The sequence below is a fragment of the Macrotis lagotis genome, chromosome 6 (assembly GCF_037893015.1).
Source record: "Macrotis lagotis isolate mMagLag1 chromosome 6, bilby.v1.9.chrom.fasta, whole genome shotgun sequence".
NCBI lineage: Eukaryota > Metazoa > Chordata > Mammalia > Peramelemorphia > Peramelidae > Macrotis > Macrotis lagotis.
Genome location: NC_133663.1, coordinates 41,332,784 through 41,351,588, shown reverse-complemented (window position 1 = coordinate 41,351,588; position 18,805 = coordinate 41,332,784). Strand labels below are relative to the sequence as shown.

General features: G+C 41.6%; 1 protein-coding gene across 1 annotated transcript in view; it reads left to right on the top strand.

The window, feature by feature from the left end:
- Positions 1-18,805, top strand: part of CCDC39 (coiled-coil domain 39 molecular ruler complex subunit) — a 49,378-nt gene that overhangs the window by 28,187 nt on the left and 2,386 nt on the right. The window contains exons 14-19 of the mRNA XM_074190996.1: positions 6,401-6,524; positions 8,017-8,176; positions 9,645-9,751; positions 12,842-12,982; positions 13,156-13,335; positions 13,706-13,791. Of these exons, the coding sequence (XP_074047097.1) occupies positions 6,401-6,524; positions 8,017-8,176; positions 9,645-9,751; positions 12,842-12,982; positions 13,156-13,335; positions 13,706-13,791 (798 nt within the window). The remainder of the gene's footprint in view (positions 1-6,400; positions 6,525-8,016; positions 8,177-9,644; positions 9,752-12,841; positions 12,983-13,155; positions 13,336-13,705; positions 13,792-18,805) is intronic.

The following is an 18,805-nucleotide window of genomic DNA, read 5'->3' as shown; positions in this document are numbered from 1 at the left end:
AATAGTTCTAAATTGCTTTCCAGTATAGCTATACCGCTTCATAATAATTACCACCCCTAATAGTTCATATATGTGCCTGTTTTCCTATGACCCTTCCAACATTTTTCATTTTTGTCAACTTTACTGATGACTATGCTATGATACTTCAAAGCTGATTTAATTTGTATTTCTCCATCAGTGACTTAGAGTGTTTTTAAATACGAATTTTATTTATTTATTTATTTTCAATACTAGCTTAGATTTTTTCCTTTGAAAATTTCCTATTCAATATCCCTTGTTCATTATCAGTTTCATAATGGCTCATACATCTGAATAAATTCCTTATATGTCTTGGAAATGAGATTTTTTTATTAAAGAAACATTCTGCAAGGATTTCACTCAACCCCTCCTCCCCTTTGTCTTCCTATCTAATTTTGACTGCATTCTCTTCTATTAGCAAAAAACCTCTTAAATTTTCTGTTATCAAAATTATCTATTTTATCATCTGTAATCATCTCTATCTTGTAATAAACTGTTTCCTCATCCATAGATCTGAAAGGTCACTTCTTTGTTCCTCTAATTTAGTTATGTTATCACACTTTATAATTAAATTATATATCCATTTGGAGCTCATTTAGGCATGTGGTATGAAATGGTGTTCTATATCTAGTTTCTGCCAGACTGCTTTCCAGTTTGCCTAGCAGTTTTTGGTGAGAATTTTTGCTTTGAAAAGTTATGTTGCAAGTCCTTGGGTAGGTTAGCCTAATAATACTAGGCTACCTTATGTTGTGTGACTAAGTTATCATCAAATTGTTTTGATGGTTTGACTTTCGTTCTGTTTTCCTTTTTAAAAAATTATTTATTTTCATTAATATGCACATGTATATTTTTGTTACAAAATTTCTTCCCACCCCCCCTCCCCTCATGAACAGTCCGGTTAGCATTGTACATATATATATTTTGATAAACATCTTTACAGATTAGTAATTTTTTGGTATGAAGAATTAGGATTAAGGGAAACAGATACATAAGAGCTTTTTTTTTTATAAATGTTCATCAGATTTGGAAGGGTTTTATTTTTTTGCATGCATTTTGTTTTGTTTTGTTTTTCTTTCTCTGGATGGGGATAATATAGTTCGTAGCCAGTCTAGTACAGTTGTCCTAGCTCTCCGAGAGGAGCTGTTTCCATCAAGGTTGATCATCTCACAATATTGTTGTTGATGTGTACATTGTGCTCTTGGTTTTGCTCCCTTTGCTCAGCATCAGATTCCATAACTCATTCATGGTTCTCTAGAGTCCAACCATTTATGATTTCTTATAGAACAATAGTATTCCATAGGATTCATGTACCATAACTTGTTTTGCCATTCCTCAATTGATGGCCATCCCCTCAGTTTCCAATTCTTTGCCACTATCATTCTGTTTTCTTCTGTGCATGTTTAAAATGCTTCAAAAACTCGTTTCTTGGGGCAGCTAGGTGGCGCAGTGGATAGAGCACCGGCCCTGGAGTCAGGAGGACCTGAGTCTAAATCCGACCTCAGACACTTAATAATTACCTAGCTGTGTGGCCTTGGGCAAGCCACTTAACCCCATTGCCTTGCAAAAAGCTTAAAAAAAAGAATTCTTTTTTTTCTTCAATTCTTCTTGTTCCCTCTCTCTCTTAGTCCCTTCTCCCTCCCAATTCTACACTCTGCCAAATTGTTAAAAAAGAAAAAAGAAAAAGAAAAACTCTTCTTACAAATATGAGAGTAGAGCAAAAATTCTCATGTTTCTTTCTGTTTAAGGGCCCACAATTTTCAGGTCTTTGAAATGCTTTTATTTTCATCTTATGGATAAATCTGACCTTTATGATGTATGGCATAATATCCTGTTACAGGATGCATCTTTTGAGAATATCAATGTTTGGAATGATTCTGGTACTTATATACTAAGTATTTATCAGAGTTTATCAATGGGGCATAAGCTTCTGGCCCCACTAGAGTAAAAGAATCCTCAAAACACTTTTTTTTGGTATGCTTTGCAAACCTCTTAAATACTATAAATGTTAGCTCTTAAGTATTCAATGAGTAACTTGTGATGGGGGCTTGGAACCTAAGTGCCCTCTGCCCCACAATAAAAATCCATCCCATTTATACCTGTGATCTCTTCAGCTGTTCCCATATTGATGGGTGCCTCTTCAGATTCCATATTTTTTTTTTCCTCAAAAACAACAGATAAACATTTTCATGTAGCTTTAGTGTTTGTTTTGCCTTAGGATCAGTCCTTCCCTTGCTCTATTTCCTTCTGTTTTCCCTTTTTCTTTTCTTTCTTCTTGTTTCCTGATTGAGTGAAATATCTTTCTATACCCAAGTTTGTAAGTGTGTGTGTGTGTGTGTGTGTGTGTGTGTGTGTGTGTGTATGTGCATGTGTGCATATGTGTGTTTTCTAATCTCCTTGGCCAGAGCGGATGAGAGTAAGGTTCACGTGTCAGCCACTGCTCCCCCCCACCTCACCTCCTTCTCTTTGTGCTGGTTGACTTGCTCACCCTGATTATATGAATTAATTTTCCTAGATACCCCTCATTTTGAAGATGTGCACTGTGCTAGCCCAGCATTTCAAGTGCCAGTTTGTAAGCCCATCCATAGAACTGGACTAGTTTTTTCATCTGATTCCAGTATATCGCCTACACAATCACTGCTTCACCCAGTTTGTTCAGCCATTCCCCAACTGATGGACATCCCCTCAGTTTTTCCACCATGAAAAGAGTGGCTATAAATAATTTTACACATGTGAGTCCTTTTCTATTTTTTTTTTATGATCTCTTTTAAATACAGACCCAGGATTGGCATGGCTGGATCAAAGGGTCTGCACAGTTTTATAGTCCCCTGAGTGGAGTTCCAGACTGCTCGCCAGAAAGGTTGGATCAGTTCACAGCTCACCAATAATGCATCAGTTTTCCCACATCCTCCTTTTCCTTTTGTTTGTCATGTTAGCCAACCTGATAGTTATGAGGTGGGACCTCAGATGTTTTTATTTGCATTTCTCTATTTAAAAGTGATTTAGAGCCCTTCTTCATATGTCTGTAGATAGCTTTGGTTTCTTCATCTGAAAATTACCTTTTATCAATTGGGGAATGACTTATAGTCTGATACATTTAACTCAGTTCTCTATATATTTGAGAAATGAGGCTTTTATCACAACACTAGCTGTAATGATTGTTTTGCATCTTTCCACTTTCCTTCTAATCTTGGTTGCATTGTTCTTATATGTAGAAAATCTTTTAAATTTAACAGAATCAAAATGACCTATATTACATTTTGTAATCTATTTACGTTTTGTAATGCTATCTCTTCTTTGGTCATGAACTCTAAGTGGCTTGCCCAAGGCCCACAGCTAGGTAATTATTAAGTGTCTGAGGTCAAATTTGAACTCAGGGTCGGTGCTCTATCCACTGCGCCACCTAGCCGCTCCTGGCAGGTAGACTATTGGTGCTTCTTCTAGTTTGCTTATGGTATTATCCTTCATGTCTCAATCATTACCCTGTTTTGACCTGACTTGTTGGTTATACATTGTGAGATGTTGGTATTTGCCTACTTTGTCTTCTCTTATTTTCTTGTTTTTCCAGCAGATTTGGTCAAACGGTAAATTCTTATCCCAGAGTTTATCAGACACTAGGTTACTGTAGTTACTGATTACTGACTATGCTGCTGACTATACTGGATACTGTGTACCCAGGCTGCTTCACCACTGTTTCTTAGCCACTTCCAGATACTTTTGGTGATTACTTTGTAATGTTTGAGATCTGGAATTGCTATGCCATTTTCCTTTTTGTTTTCATTCCCTTGATATTCTTGATCTTTTGTTCTTCCATATGAATTTTGTTTTTTTTCCTAACTCTATCAAGTAATTTTGTTGATAGTTTGATTAGTATGACACTGAATAAGTAAATTAGTTTAGGCAGAATTGTCATTTTTTTATTATATACTGACTTGACCTATCTGTGAACAATGGATCTTTTTCCAATTGTTTAGATCTGACTTTATTTGTGTGAAAAGTGTTTTATAATTGTGTTCTTATAGTTCCTGGGTTTGTCTTAGCAGATAGACTACCAAATATTTTATATTGTTTACAATTATTTTTAAATGTAGTTTCTCTTTCTATCTCTTGTTATTGGATTCTGTTGGTCATATAAAGAAATGTTGATGATTTATGTGCATTTGACTTATATCCTGCAACTTTGTTAAAGTTGTTAATTATTTAAGAGTTTTTAGTTGTTTTCTAGGGTCCTCTAATTATACCATCATATCATTTGCAAACAATGATAGTTTAGTTTCCTCCTTGTCTATTCTGATTCCTCCAATTTCTTTTGCTTCTTGCTATAGCTAACATTTCTAGTTCTATATTGAATTATAGTGGTGATAATGGACCTCCTTGTTTCCTCCCTCATCTTATTGGGAAGATTTCTAGTTTATCCCCATTACATATAATGCTTGTTGAAGGTTTTAGATAAATAGTAATGACTGGAAGAATATTTGACAGCGGAATAGGTGATGGACTGGAGTGAGGGAGGATGAAGTAGGGAGACCAACAGGTAAGCTGTTGTAATAGTAGTTCAGGTGATGATGGTCTGCACTGGGGGAGAGCAGTTTTAGAAGAGAGATTCAGAAATGATAGACCTTAGCACAAATTGGATATGGGGGGTGGGATGAGATGGAGTGAGGAGAATGATTCTCAGGTTTCAAGGCTGAGTGACTGGAAGGAAGATGGTAGGGCAGTTAGGAAGAGGAAGGAATTGGGGCAATGTAACGGGTTCGGTTTTGGACATGTTGAGTTTAAGATGACATCCAGCTGGAGATGTTTAGTAGGTACTCAATATAGCATGGGAAATCCAGGCTACCCAAAAAAAATAAAGAAAAAAAGTATTGCTTGAGGAAATTTTTAGTTTTTAATAAAAATATCTCACTACTTTCATTGCAAAATTACCTTTTTTTTCTTTTAATGCATCTTCCATGTTGGAGATTTTAGTTTTCACTGGCCTCAGACTTTACCCCAAGTGACTCCTCGAGAGACAGGACTGGCTTCTCAGATGGATGCCCAGGCCATTTCTTTCTGACCTCAGACACAGTTCCCTCTGTTCCTCAGTTCTCTTGCTAAACCCTTTTTGCAGCACAACTTCTATTGTAATTCATTATATATCTTGAATAGCAAACTCTCAGAGATATGGGATGCAAAAATGTTTTCCCAATTCAATGATTTTCTAGGTATGTTGATTTAGTTCATGCAAAAGGTTTTCAATTTTATGTAACTGAAAGCTGTTTATCCTTTCTATCGGTGCCCTCCCTCACCAATTAAGTATTCTTCTAGCAAGTTAATCGATCTTTTTCTCTTCTGAATTTTTGTTATTGTGATATATGTCTGTGTCTTTATCTAGGTCACATCTCCATTTTGAGCTGATTTGTCATATGATGTGGGATGCTTGTCTAAACCTAATTTCTGCCAAACTACTTGTAGTTTTCTCAGTAACTCATGTCAAATTAAAAATTTTCTTTTCAGACACTAGACAGACTAGGGGTTGTGGTCCTGGGGGGAGGGACTCAAGGAGACCCAAGCTCCTGGAACAGACACTTTCCAACTGGTCATTGTGGGCAATCTCTTATCTTGTCTCAGCCTATTTTCTTGTTTGTAAAATAGGGATGATAAGAAGCTCTGGGATGTTATTAGAAGTGAGGGATTCAGTTTACATAGAGTGCTTTGCAAACTTTGAAGTGCTGTAATAGTGTTTGCTGGTGTCCTTATTGTTTATTTTCTTTGATCAAATGGGTTATTGAATTTGATTGCTTCTGATACTTGTTTCCTCAACGGTTTTGATGATTACAGCTTTATAATAGAATTCAGTGACTGGGAAGTGTTGTGCTTTTTACTTCTTACCTTAGCAATACTTTCCTTGAGATTCTAGATTCTAGACCCTTGTTTCTTGAATTGTTTTTAGTTTCTTTAACTCTACAATGTATCTTTTAAAGGTAGTTTGATTGCTATAATAATAAATCTATAATTATTTTAGGTAATAGTCATTTCCATTTTCTTGGTGTAGTCCAACTATGAGCAGTAGATATTCCTCCAATGATTTGTCATTATGTCTTCAAATAATGTGTTGTAATTGTACTAATAAAACTTTTGAGTGTCTTGATAGCATGACTCTCAAATACTTTAAGCATTTACTATTAATTTTATCACTTTCCTTTTGAATTTTGTTATTTTATAGAATGTTGAAGATTTTTATAGATCTATTTTGTGTCTTGGTACTTTATTATAGCTATTGATTGTCTCAATAAATGCTGATTCCCCAGGCTTTTCTTAATAAACTACAGGATTCTTTTATAGACAAAACAAATATTTAGGATCTTTTCAGCATTTTTTCATTTTTCTTGTCTCTTTAAATCAGTGCTGAATTTCATGACCGACTAAATCATATTAAAAAACTGAAGAACAGATATGAACTTCTTACAGTCGTCATGATGCCTCCTGAAGGAGAGGAGGAGAAGACTCAAGCCTATTATGTGATAAAGGTATTGTCTGTTGTGGTTACAACTGTGATTTACCACCATGTCCTTAGACTCATGGAATCCTAAAATAAACGGACCTTGGAAAGGATGAATTCACATCCCCTCCTTTTAGAGAGGAGAAAACTGAGGCCCAGAGATTTGCTAGGGGGTGGCAGAGCCTGATTCAGATCCAGGTCTTCTGACTCAGTAGTTAATTTGAGGGAATAGATACAGGACTGTCCCACAACCCCTGTGTTAATGCTGGGGCTTTAACAACCAGGGTGCTTCCTCTGGTCATGCAGAATGCGGTATGACCCATGGACTCTTGTCCGTTTCTTTGCAGAAGTTTGACCCTGGTCATATGAAGACCAAAATTGAGTGGTTCTATTCTTTAAAGTCTTCTGGGTGGGGGTATGGGGGAGCAGAGCAATGTGAGACAGGAACTAACTTGAGACAAGTTTGAGACAAAACGAGACAAAGAAGAGACAAGTACAAACTTGATCTCGCATCTTTTCCATACCCAGCACCTGGGGTCCCCCCTGCTTCTGTCTAGGGTGTCCTTCTCCACCCCCTGCTCCTGTCTAAGCAGAAGATGTGGGTTGGGGACAGTTGTCTCAAGGGCAGAGGGGAGAAAAGAGCAAGAAACTCTTGACCACTGTCTTCCTTTCCCCATCTTGGGCTTTTTTTTTTTTTTTGAGAATCATTACCACTAAAAGACTGACATGTTTTTCCCCAAATAAGCTTTTGATTTTTTACAAGGGAGTTTAGCCTTATTTTGACCCAAATTTAATGAATTTATTATATTTGAAAATTACTAGAAATGTTGGTCAGGGAATGATGACATTGAAATTAAAATTGTTATGTACATCTAAATGTCAGAATTTTATTTCAACATTAGTTTTTATTTTTTTAAGCTTTTTAATATATTATTTATTTTTGAATTTTACAATTTCCTCCCTAATCTTGCACTCTCCCCACCTCCCACAGAAGTAGTCAGTCTGTTAGTCTTTACATAAACATCAGTATTTCTAATCTGAGAGTCAAAGGATCAATGTTCAGTAGTCTTTATTTGGAATTGCCACTTTGTATTTGGTCTGGGAAGATGGATTTCCATTTTTGCATGGTTCCCAAGATCTGAATGAGCAATTGGTGGACAGTGGGTTTGGTTGTGGTCATTGGGGAGAGTCTCTGACACAATAGCACAAGTTCAAGCAATGAAAATGAAAAATGACTTGGTTTTAGTTGAGAGAAAACCATTTGTTAGAAAGCTCCTTCCAGAAAGACACAAACTCCCATCATGCCAAGTCTAGGCAACCCACTAAGAAGAATGCCCACCAGCCCTGGGTTGGCAGCTTTGGCATCCAGCCTCCAACAGTAGAAGTTTAGTCTTTCCTTGCTCAGGGTGGGCTGGGGTTGGGGTGCATGATGGTCTCTTGGAGTTACCCCCCCCAGAAGAAGAGGCCACTTCTCCTGGCTCCCCCACTTGCTGATACACAGCCCCTTCTGTATTTCCTAGGCAGCCCAGATCAAGGAGGAGCTTCAGCGGGAAGGGGACAGTCTGGATTCCCAGATCCACAAGGCTGAGAAGGAGATCTATGCCCTGGAAAATACGCTGCGGGTCCTGAAAACCTGCAACTCCAACTACAAGCAGTCCTTTAAAAAGATCACTCCGGCCAGTATGTGGCCCCACCGGGGTCTTTGCTCATGAGTCACAGGCAGGGAACCTAGGAGGAAGCACATGCTAAGTGCGAGGAGGCAGAGCCAGGACCCGGCCCTGAGGCACTCCCAGCCTTTAAGTAGTTATGTGCAGGGCTCTAGACAGGACCTGGACAGGTAGGAGTGACTGCTATCACCTGGACCTGAGTAACTGGTGGAAGTAGTATTGCAAGTTGTTCTGGGGTTTGCCCCTCCCCAGCCCCCATTCCTCTAATCTTTCTTTTTCTGTTTTGGAGGTAGTTGGGGTGAAGTGATTTGCCCAGGGTGACTAGTAAGAGTCTGAGGCCATACTTGAACCTGGACTGCTCCATGCTCTACGGCATCATCTTGCTGTCTGTCTTCTGATGATGTAGCCAGTGGTTCTGTTCATCATTCCTTGAGAAGCTGTGGATTACCAGTCTGAAAATGGCCAAAAATGGATTTTAAAATAGAATCTAGTTCAAGTTGTTTAGGCTTAAGGTTTCCATCAGGAAGCTGGTAGAGAATATAAACTAAGGGTAGCAGCGGACTGTCAACCCCCCTTCCTCTGTCAGGACCACATTCACCCTCTTGTTGCCTTCAAGATCCTCCTTCCCTCCTTCCTGCCCTTGGGATTCTGAAATCATTTCATAGTTGAGTCAGACCCCAGGCTCCTCCTTCCTCTTAGTGCTCACGTAGCATGTTTAGCCATTCCATTCCCCTGTGAAAACCCCCAGTGAATATTGTTCTGGGTGATATTGGAAGATGGGATTAACAAGGTTTGAGACCTGCCGCTGGGTCTGGTGCAACCCGGGATGGGATGGCCAGGGCAGTCTGTGTGTCTTGACTGTGCTAGGTGTCTCCATGTGGTGCAAATACTCATTTAGGCAGCCAAGCTTCCGGGCCTCTTGGGAGCTGGGGAGTCCTGTGGCTCCTGAGTTTCCTGGTGGCCTTCAGTCATTGATGAGCAGCCACCCTGTGCAGGGGGCTTACCATCTCTGCCCTCAAGGATCTTGTAGTGTATTGAATACATAGCGAAGTGAATGCAAGATAAGTGGAGGAGAGGGAGAGCATTCATAACTAGGATCAGGGAAGGCTGCTCATAAGCACGCTGTAGGAACTAGGCCTTGTAGCAAGTAAAAAAATTCTAAGAAGCCTCCCAAGGGGCAAAGACCCAGTACCATGAGAATGAATGTTGAGTTTGGGGACTGTTCAGCCTTAGGACAAAGAGCAACATGGGCTACTTCTGGAAGGGAACACTAACTACAGCCAGGCTAGGGTGGACCTTATCCAGGATGGAGCCAAGGAAGGCTTGGGGAGCTGGGGAATGGTATAGCCGGGGGGAAATGGAAGATGCCTTTGAACGGACTGCACATGAGTGGATGGGCTAGGGAGTAACTAGATAAATGCTCTGTCTGGCTTGTGCTCATTAGCTTTGTACAATCTTGTCTAAAGCCCTTTGAATTATAGGTACTGAGTATGAAATGAAAATTAAACTGGAAGAACAAAAAAGAAACGTGGATGAAAAATACAGATACAAGCAAAGACAAATCAGGGAACTGCAGGAGGATGTCCAGGTAAAAGACGACAGTGGTGATTGCCGTTTGCATAGTGTTGTCAGGTTTTCAGAAGCTCTAGGACCTGGGGACTGTACCTGATACCACCCTCATTTTACAGAAGAGGAAAGCAAAGCTGAGAAATGTTCAAAGATACTTGGCCATGGTTACATTGGTCCAACTCTGCTTCTGGTGCTAGCTGGGCATGCTCTGCCCTATCTTACTTGCAGTTTTCTGTGGCATATACATCTCTTTTTCTTTTCCAGTAGATCAATGGATTGGTGATTTTATTGATGTAGGTGCTTCTGGTGGGGGTGGAAACCCATCCAAGACTTCTCATCCTGTGGGATTCTTGTCCATTAATCCTACATGGTGGACCTATCCACTGTGCTGGAGACCTTCCTCCAAGTGTGCTTCCATTTGTCCATCTCAGTGTTACTTCCTGCTCCGCTTCCTTGGTATTTTCAATTTTAGGGTCACCATTAGGAATTTACTGCCACCTGTGAGTGCCCACCCTGCTACTCCTTATGACTTTCTAGACCCCTGCAAGTTGATGCTTCAGAAATTGTAGTAGTATAAGATTTATCCCCATGAAGCATCATGGATCTTGCAGATCTGGTCATTTTGCGGGGCAGACTGATTGCATCAAGCATGACATCATCTGCAAACAGGAGGAGCTGGGGGACTTCCATCACCTATGGTCTCTTCAGACTTGCACTGTGGACCCTCCGTCATTGTGGTGATCAGCTGGGGGGGGGTGCACACTTCTGGGGGTTTTTCTATTTTGGTTGATGTTAAGAGGGCACCTGAAGGGAGTTACCTGGGAGGAGAGCCTCATACTGAGTGAAATGCCTTCCTGTAATCAGTACTGTATGCAGCAGAATTTTTTGTTTTTTTGTACCTCCCAGTTGTGTGACTGAAAATGTCACTCTTTTGAGCTTATTTTCTGGATTCTCTTTTCATATTTTGATCATGGATACAGGAGGTATATCATCCCTCTCAAAACATGAGAAAGTAAGTTACTGATTGCTCTTGATTCCCCTTTTTAAGCAGTAATTTTCAGGTGAGCATCTCTGGACTATAAAGAGGAAGTGATTTGTCCAAGGTCCCAAGTGCAATGAATAGTAGATATGGGATCTGGAATGACATTCTGATTGCAGATCTAAGGGCTCTTTCCATCCTTCACTTCTTGCCTTTCACTAGGGTGACAGTGAAAGAGAATGTAGGAAGGGTCCCCAGGAAGTTTGGGGCCTGGATCCAGTTCAGTTCCTCTGCCTCTTCATGAGAGGTGTTCTCCCAGGTTGGGGCAGCTGCAAAAGAGCCAAGGATAGAGATCAGGATGTCCACAAGAAAGGAAGATGGGCTTTTGGGGTGTCTGCATAACAGGGGAGACCTCTGCAGAAGTTCAGTGGTAGCATGTATCCTTGAGGCTGCAGAACGGGCCAAGGCTTTGCTGGGGTGTCTTCATATATTTAGAGCTAGAAAGGATGAGCTTAAAAGGGTTCAACCTAGCTCTTCATCCAAGAAAATGAAGTGGATGAAGAATGCCCCTTGTCTAGATGGACATGGAGCTCTGTCCTCTATCTTGGATAGAGCCCAGAATTGAACATGAGAGTAGGCTTGCCTTTAGGGAGTAAAATATTGAGGGCTTTTTATGGGGCCTCAGACATTCTCATTGAAGTTAAGATCTCTGATTTCCACACCCACATCTAGTCTAGTCCTGAGGATAGTGCCTCTAAACTGAATTTTTGGGGAGACATACATTTGACATTTCCAACCAGAGAAACTTTGAAAAACTTTGAAAAAAAATTGTTGCATCCTATTGAGAGGAAAACATTCCCCAGAGCTTTTTGCTTCAGTGGACCATCGCCCAGTATTAAACACTTGAGTCCTGTGTGGGGTGGGCTGGACAAAAGCCTCTCAGTGCCTTTCTCAGGGTAACAGTGACCATGCAAAAATACAGATACCCGGGGGCAGCTAGGTGGTGCAGTAGATAGAGCACTGGCCCTGGAGTCAGGAGTACCTGGGTTCAAATCTGGTCTCAGACATTTGATAATTACCTAGCTGTGTGGCCTTGGGCAAGCCACTTAACCCCATTTGCCTTGCAAAAACAAAAGAAAACAATACAGATACCAGTCTAAAGCAGAATTAAACTAAAGGAGAATGGATTAGGAGATGGAACTAGAGCTGAGCTTGAAAGAGGAGAGTTACTAGTCTCAATGAGAGGTGGTGAGGAGGGGCATCCAGTTTAGGGCCAAAGGCTAGAAGGGAGGATGGAGGGCTGCCTTCAGGGAGCTGCAAGTAGGAGTTTGACCAGAGTTTAGTGTCTTGGAAGGGATGAGCTAGATATGGTAGTTCATAAGTTTTTTAAAAATTTATTTATGAATTTTTTTAAATAACTAGGAAAAACATTCTGCCTTCTCCACATTGGGTAGTAGATAAGAGAACTGGCCTTAGTGGTGGAGAGCTGGGTCAAGTCCCATCACTGACATGGTTAAAGAATAGAAGCTGCTGATTAATATTGGTGAAGGGGACATTCTCCCCAGGGAACTCCCTACTCTGATGAAGTCTCAATCTAGTCAGAAAAAAGACAAACACAAACCCCCCACCACTCATAAGGAGTTTTATACTAGCCCATTTTTCTTAGACTTGATCTGGAAGAGGCTGGAATTACAGACCAAGTGTAAACTAAAAGATGAAAGATGAAAATGAGGACTAGGGAGGGCTGACTTGGCAAAGGTCATATAGATAGAAGTAATCAAGTCAAGATTTGAACCCAAAGCTCCTGATTTCACAGCCAGTGCTCTTCCTGCTTAAGTAAATCAATATTTCCCATCTGGAAGGCAGTATAATAAGCACTGCTTCCAGCTCATGTGCTGATGGGAGAAAGATGACTCCATTATAGGATAAACACTGTAAGTGGAAGGTAATAAGAGGATAAGATTTGGTTGGAGTCTTGAAGGAAGTAAGGGAAGCTTTACTCTTCTCTCATAATGCACATAAGAACACCTAAAAGAAGTGAAATGAAATGATATTTGTTAAGTGGCAGTTTGCAGAACTGAACATATTTACCTTTATGTGTAAAGCATATCCTTTCTTTGTGTCCTACAGAGCATGGAAAACACTTCACAAGTCTTGAAAAATCTAATAAACAATTTCAAAGAAAGGTTTGCAGAGAAGCAGACTTATGCAATTGAATTAAACAATCACACTGAAGAACAGAAGCCCAAACTAGAGAGAGTCAAGAGACAGGTATCAGCATCTTTTAAAAGTTGTCTTATGTGTAATTTATATTTTCTGAAATTACATATAGTAACCAAACAGCTATTTTTTGAGAAAATGTATTTGACAGTTGAAATGCCCTTTTAAAAATCTCATCTGTTGAACCAAGTTAAACTGTGATGGTTTCTCTCTCCCCCTACCAGTGCGCTAAATTCATCAAAGAAATCCGTCTTGCAAAGAACACTGAAGAACCAACTCTAGAAGAGTATGATATCAGTCTTCGAGAGTTTAAAGACTTTAGCAAGTCCATTGACAAACTGATACTTGAGACTATTGAAGAAAATCCCGAATTAGCTAGCATTTTTCAAACATACTTTGAACAGGTAATGCCTTCTCTTTAGCACTTCATTCATGTAGAATTTCAATGACTGGATTTTCAATAAAAGCATTGTGATAGAGTGGAAAGAGCATTTTCTTTCGAGAGACCTGGGTTCAAATCCCAGTGCTGCCTCATGTGACCCTGGTTAAGTTCTTTAACTTCTATAGCCCTTGTCCCCTCATCTGTTAAATAATGGGGTTGGATGACAAGATCCCGGAGTTAGTTCCATTCTGCCCCTGAACCTGTAATAAGATGAATAGCAAATAAATATAAAATGGTTTCCATAGCATCATTCATGAAGTGATTGATATTCAGTGAAATAAAAACCTGTCCAATCCAGTCATCATAATGAGCACTATTCCATGTTGTTCTAGGTGGGTTTGGAACTACCGTTGACTAGTAGTAGTGCTACAAGTAGCCATCGCATGTCTAGGTCATCTTCCCAGAGTTCAACCTCCAGGTGAGTGATGATATTCCCATACTCTCAGATGGCCTGGGTGGACTCCCAGGGCTCCCACTGCTGCTGCATACCACCAGAGCTTTCCCATTGGGTGGGGGATGGCTCTCTGCCTGCATCACTGGCTGCTGATGGGTGGAGGACCCCACACGAAGGCACATGGGGCCTGGAGACAGAGAAGCTGTGACCCCCAAAGGAATCTCCAGTCATGGGCCCTCCTGTGTCACAGTCATTGTATGTCAGCCTTGGCTTATGGCTTTGTTATCTTTTGTCTCTGAAAGGCCTGGTTACAGGAATCTCATATCATCACCATAGAAAATAGCATTGATTGGGTTCCAAATGATAGTACTCTGAATTATAAAGACCCATTCCCATGCCACTAAATGAGCAACAACCATCTTGAGAAATAACCTTAGTCAGAAGAATGAAACGTGTGTTTTGTTTTTAATTATGAAAATCCTATTTATATCCATGTGCAACTGGAATCCAAACACAAGTCCTGCCCTCAAGAAGTTTGCATCTAATGAGAGGAGACAACACAAAGGGGAGCTGGAAAGGCTCAGGTGGAGAAGGGGGTGCCAGCCTGGGGATCCCTAGGTGTCAGCTCTGGCTGTGGCTGAGGGGAATGCCAGAATGGGGAGTTGAAGGCAGATTAAGAGAGCACATCTAGGGTGGGATGTCCAGGCCCAAGGGTGCGTTGAGTGAAGGACTAGTCACCATTAGTAAGGACGTGGTTGCCAACCAGGGGAAAGTTCACTCCTGGTGGAAGAGGACAAGGAGAAAAATGAGACTGGAGTCTGTGTGGCAGATAGGGAGGCTGGGAAGCTCCTCTCCCCATCCATCACCTCTATTCCCAGATGATGCTTTTTGTCTTTTGCAACTTGGTTTGTATGTCATAATGTCTGACACTCATTTACTGGAAAGATTATCCTTCTGAATGTGATTATTTCTAGGTGCAGTTAATTTTGCTAACCAGAATACTATCAATGGGAATGCAGCCAGGTTGTCTTGTGCTTTTTTGAACAAGAGAACTCCAGTTTCTAATGTTCAACTTAAAACCACCAGGGCCTTTGATCATCAGTCTTCATATGATAGATTAAGGTCCCACAACCACCATCACACTCTGCTTTGACCCTTGTCATTGGTTTGGCCTGGTAGATAAGATATTGCTCTGATCCCCACATTGGCAGAACAGGCAACTGGAGTGACTGTTTCCACTTTTTTGAAGTCCCATGTCAATGGGAAGTCTTCATGGGCAAGAGTAGAGCCAGCTACCCATGGATCCTCTTTTCCCTTATGACTTGAAGCCATTTCCATCTTCTCTGGGAGCACCTCCAGGGCTCACAGTTTCATGTCCAAATGCAGTGATTTCACTGACATCAGTGTTAACGAGCTCCAGAGAAAAACCTGGGCAAAGGTTCCAGTTTGTTTGTATCCTTTAATTTTCATTTAGAAATGCTCCTGGGATAGAGATTCAGACTCTGTTGGGTCTGGTGCCAAGCCTTTTGCAGCTTTGTTTGTCCTGATTTTGGGGGTAATGATGCTTGTAATCATCTATGAATGAGCTTATGGTCCAAACTCATGTTGCCCTTCCCAGCTCTTATCTCTCTGACTGGCAAACAAAGCCTTCTTCCTCCCCGCCCCTTGTGGTGATCACATCCATCTGTTAAATTTCTGTAGGAAATGGTGATGGGCATCCAGGTCGTTGCATTTATCTGTCATCTAGCATCAGCAGCTTATTTGAATCAGTCGGGTGAGGCCTTGAAATTGCCCTTTGAATTCTGCTGTAACTAACTGACCATTACTGGTTTGACTGATAAGACAACTGATTTGGAAACAATTCCCACATAATTAATTGTCTCTTTCCTCTATTAAGATGGAGGCATTTTAATTCCTCAGTGATATTTGGTGCTTGCCATATCACATGCCTCTAAAAGAATCACAAACCTCTTGTAGAATGTTAGAGAAGATTCAGGGGTTTTTTGGTGGGTTTTTTTTTTTTAAAGACTTCTGAGCAAATAATAAGTCTCTGGCCTTTTTCAAATTTCAGGCCTGAATGTATTGTGCACCTTGATTTTTGCCAATGGCTCCCATGACCATATTCAACTAGAAGTCATTAAGAATTGGTGTCTTTATTTTTTCTACTATAAGACATCTGGAGCCTCAGGGTGACAAAAGTCACAAGGGGCCCTTGCAGACTCCATCTGGAAATAAGACCGGAGACCCCGAGTGGAGGGCGCTGTCTGGTGGGGGAGCTTCCCTAGCCTTGGTGATCCTTCCTCTAACATGATCACTTAACAGTTTTCTTCCTATGAGGCACACTCCATCCACTAGCATCATACAAACACATGACACAAAAGATTTCAAGTGACCCTTCCGTTTTAGGCTTCAGGACTGGGTCTGTGGTCTTTCCTTCCCCAACTTGCCTCTTGGTCTTCCTGAATCCTTGTCAACCTCCACGAACATCACGCCTGACTCACAGTTCATCTTCTCCTTAATGTCCTTATCGACTCGGCCACCTCACTGTTTAGAACCTCCAAGGCTTGCAGTTACCCATTCCAGCAGTATCTACCCATTACTCCTTCTGCTTCATTCTCCCTTTACATAACTAAAGACTCCCCTCCTCTATCTCCAGATAGGCCAGTTTCTCATTTGTTATGGATTAGAGACCCCGAACCATCCAGCTGTCTTTTGGAGGTGCTCCAGCTTGTCAACACCCTTCCCAAGCTGTGATGGCCAGAACCGTCTCTAGGAGTTTCCCCCCATTCAGTTTTATTTTCAGTTCCAGACTCCCTCACCCTACCTCTTGAAAGGGGCAAGAAATACAAGTCAATACAGAGTGGATAGAGCACCAACCGTGGAATCAGGAGGACCAGAGTTCAAATCCAGCCTCAGACACTTAATTATTATCTAGCTGTGTGGCCCTGGGCAAGTCACCTTAACCCCAATGACTCGCAAAGACCGAAAATCACATCATGCAAATTTCCATATTAACCATTTTCTGTTAAAAAAAAAAAGTGCCAGCCTGCATCTTTGAGTCCTTAGTCCTTTATCTGGAGATGGGTAGCATTCTTCATCATGGGCCCTTTAGAATGACCTTGGATTATTGTATTGATCAAAGTAGCTATGTGTTTTGTGGTTGATCACCCTCCCAGTATTACTGTTATATATGCAATATTATATATATGCAATATTCTCCTGGTTCTGCTCACTTCAGTTCAGTTTCCTCAGGTTTTTCTAAAACCATCCCCTTTATTCTGACAGCACAATAGGATTCATATACTATTTATTTGCCTTAAATTGTTCAGTCAATTCCCTAGCTGATGGACACATGCCTGGTATTTTAGAGGTGCAGCCAGGAAGGGCACCCCTGGAGTCATCCCCTGGAAGCCCTCTCTGTCTCAGGTGCAGCCAAGATTAGATTCACTTTCTTGGATGCCATGAGCCAGTTGGCCCTATTGAGAATCAACAGCAAAATTCCCGGATGTTTCCCTGGCCAGTTGCTGTCTAGCCATGCCGCCCTGTACTTTTGAGGTCGAGAATCAGGGCTTAGGATGCTGACTGACTTGACTGGAATGTCATCTGTGAAGAGTAGTAATGTGAAATACTTTAGAAAGGTAGGTTTGTGTCCAATGACTATTGGCTTTAAATGTCACACTAAAAAGCTTATTCTGTTAACAGTAGGAAGACCCTAAAGGCTACCAAGCTAGAAAATGACCATCAGACTTTGGGGAGATTTCAGCAGATGATGCATTAGGGAGACTGGAAGCAGGATGCCCAATGAGGAAGACTGTTAGAGAACTTTGGGAGAGTGATAGCTGTATTGGAGAAAGGGAAGGATGGAAAAGACATCATGGAGAAAGAACTGACAAAATTGGGCAAATGATTGGTGATGGAGGAGGCCAAGGTTGTAAACCGTGTAACTAGTATTGTACCCACAAAGGAAAATTGGAGTTTGATAAAGGGGTAGGTTGTGGGGGGCCTGGGATGTGTAGGGTATAGCTCCCTTTTGGACATGCCGAGTTTAGATGGCTCTGATCCATGTGCAATGTAAAGCCAGCTGTGGAGATGCAGGACTGAAGCACTGGAAAGAGATGACGGCCAGGTCAGTATGGAAATGAGTGGAATTCAAGGGAGGTCACAGTCAGGAAGGTCAGGAAACAGGCATTCAATGCTTCCTGCATCTGGCTTACCCGGGGCTCAGGGCTAGGAGTGCCAGCCCTGCCCATAGCTTTTACAGCATTACATAGTATTGCCGCAGATGGGTGCTGGAGGAAGGAGAGGCCCTGGAAAGGCCATGTGCAGAGGGGTGAACAGGCCAGTGTCACCTGCTGCCAGCCAAGGGTCCCCACAGTGTCTGTGTAACCCATGGAAAGTAGCTTTGTCGTCTCCCCCCCACCCCATGACGGCTGATGGACAAGTCATCCCAGATCTTGTGTGTTGTTGCCCATGACCTCATCTCGTCATGGCTCCTGGGACTGGCCAGCTGCAAGAACCTTTGGAGGAGTGGAGCTGCCAGAATGCCCATGTGTGGGTACAGGGCTGATTCCCAACAAGGGACACAAAGACCAAAAGAACTTCTACTCTTATCTAGGGAGATGAAAACAATGGTTATTTATTTGGGTGTGGGGGGGCAGTATTCACACTAGAAGCTGGAAGAATCAGAAAGATCGCCCCTGGGCAGTTTTAAGAGGTAGAATCAATACCAGTGTATGCTTGGTGTGATAAGCGTAACTGGGGGGACAGGACACTGTATATGTGAAAATCAGGACATTGGCCCTTTCATCCTTGGATTCAGAGGTGAGGTGCTCATGATCACAGCTGCCCACCCTTCTCTCTAAATAAAAAACCCTCTGACCAGAGCAGCCAGGGCCATCAGGTCCACCCTTGCTCCACCCTGACCTAGTTTTCTTCTGTTCTTTCTGGTCAAACTTTACATGGGCAGGGAAGGCAAAAACAGCTACACCCCTGTCCTGCTTGGTCTTCAGTGGTCAAGGGTCCAGGTTATTGATTGCCA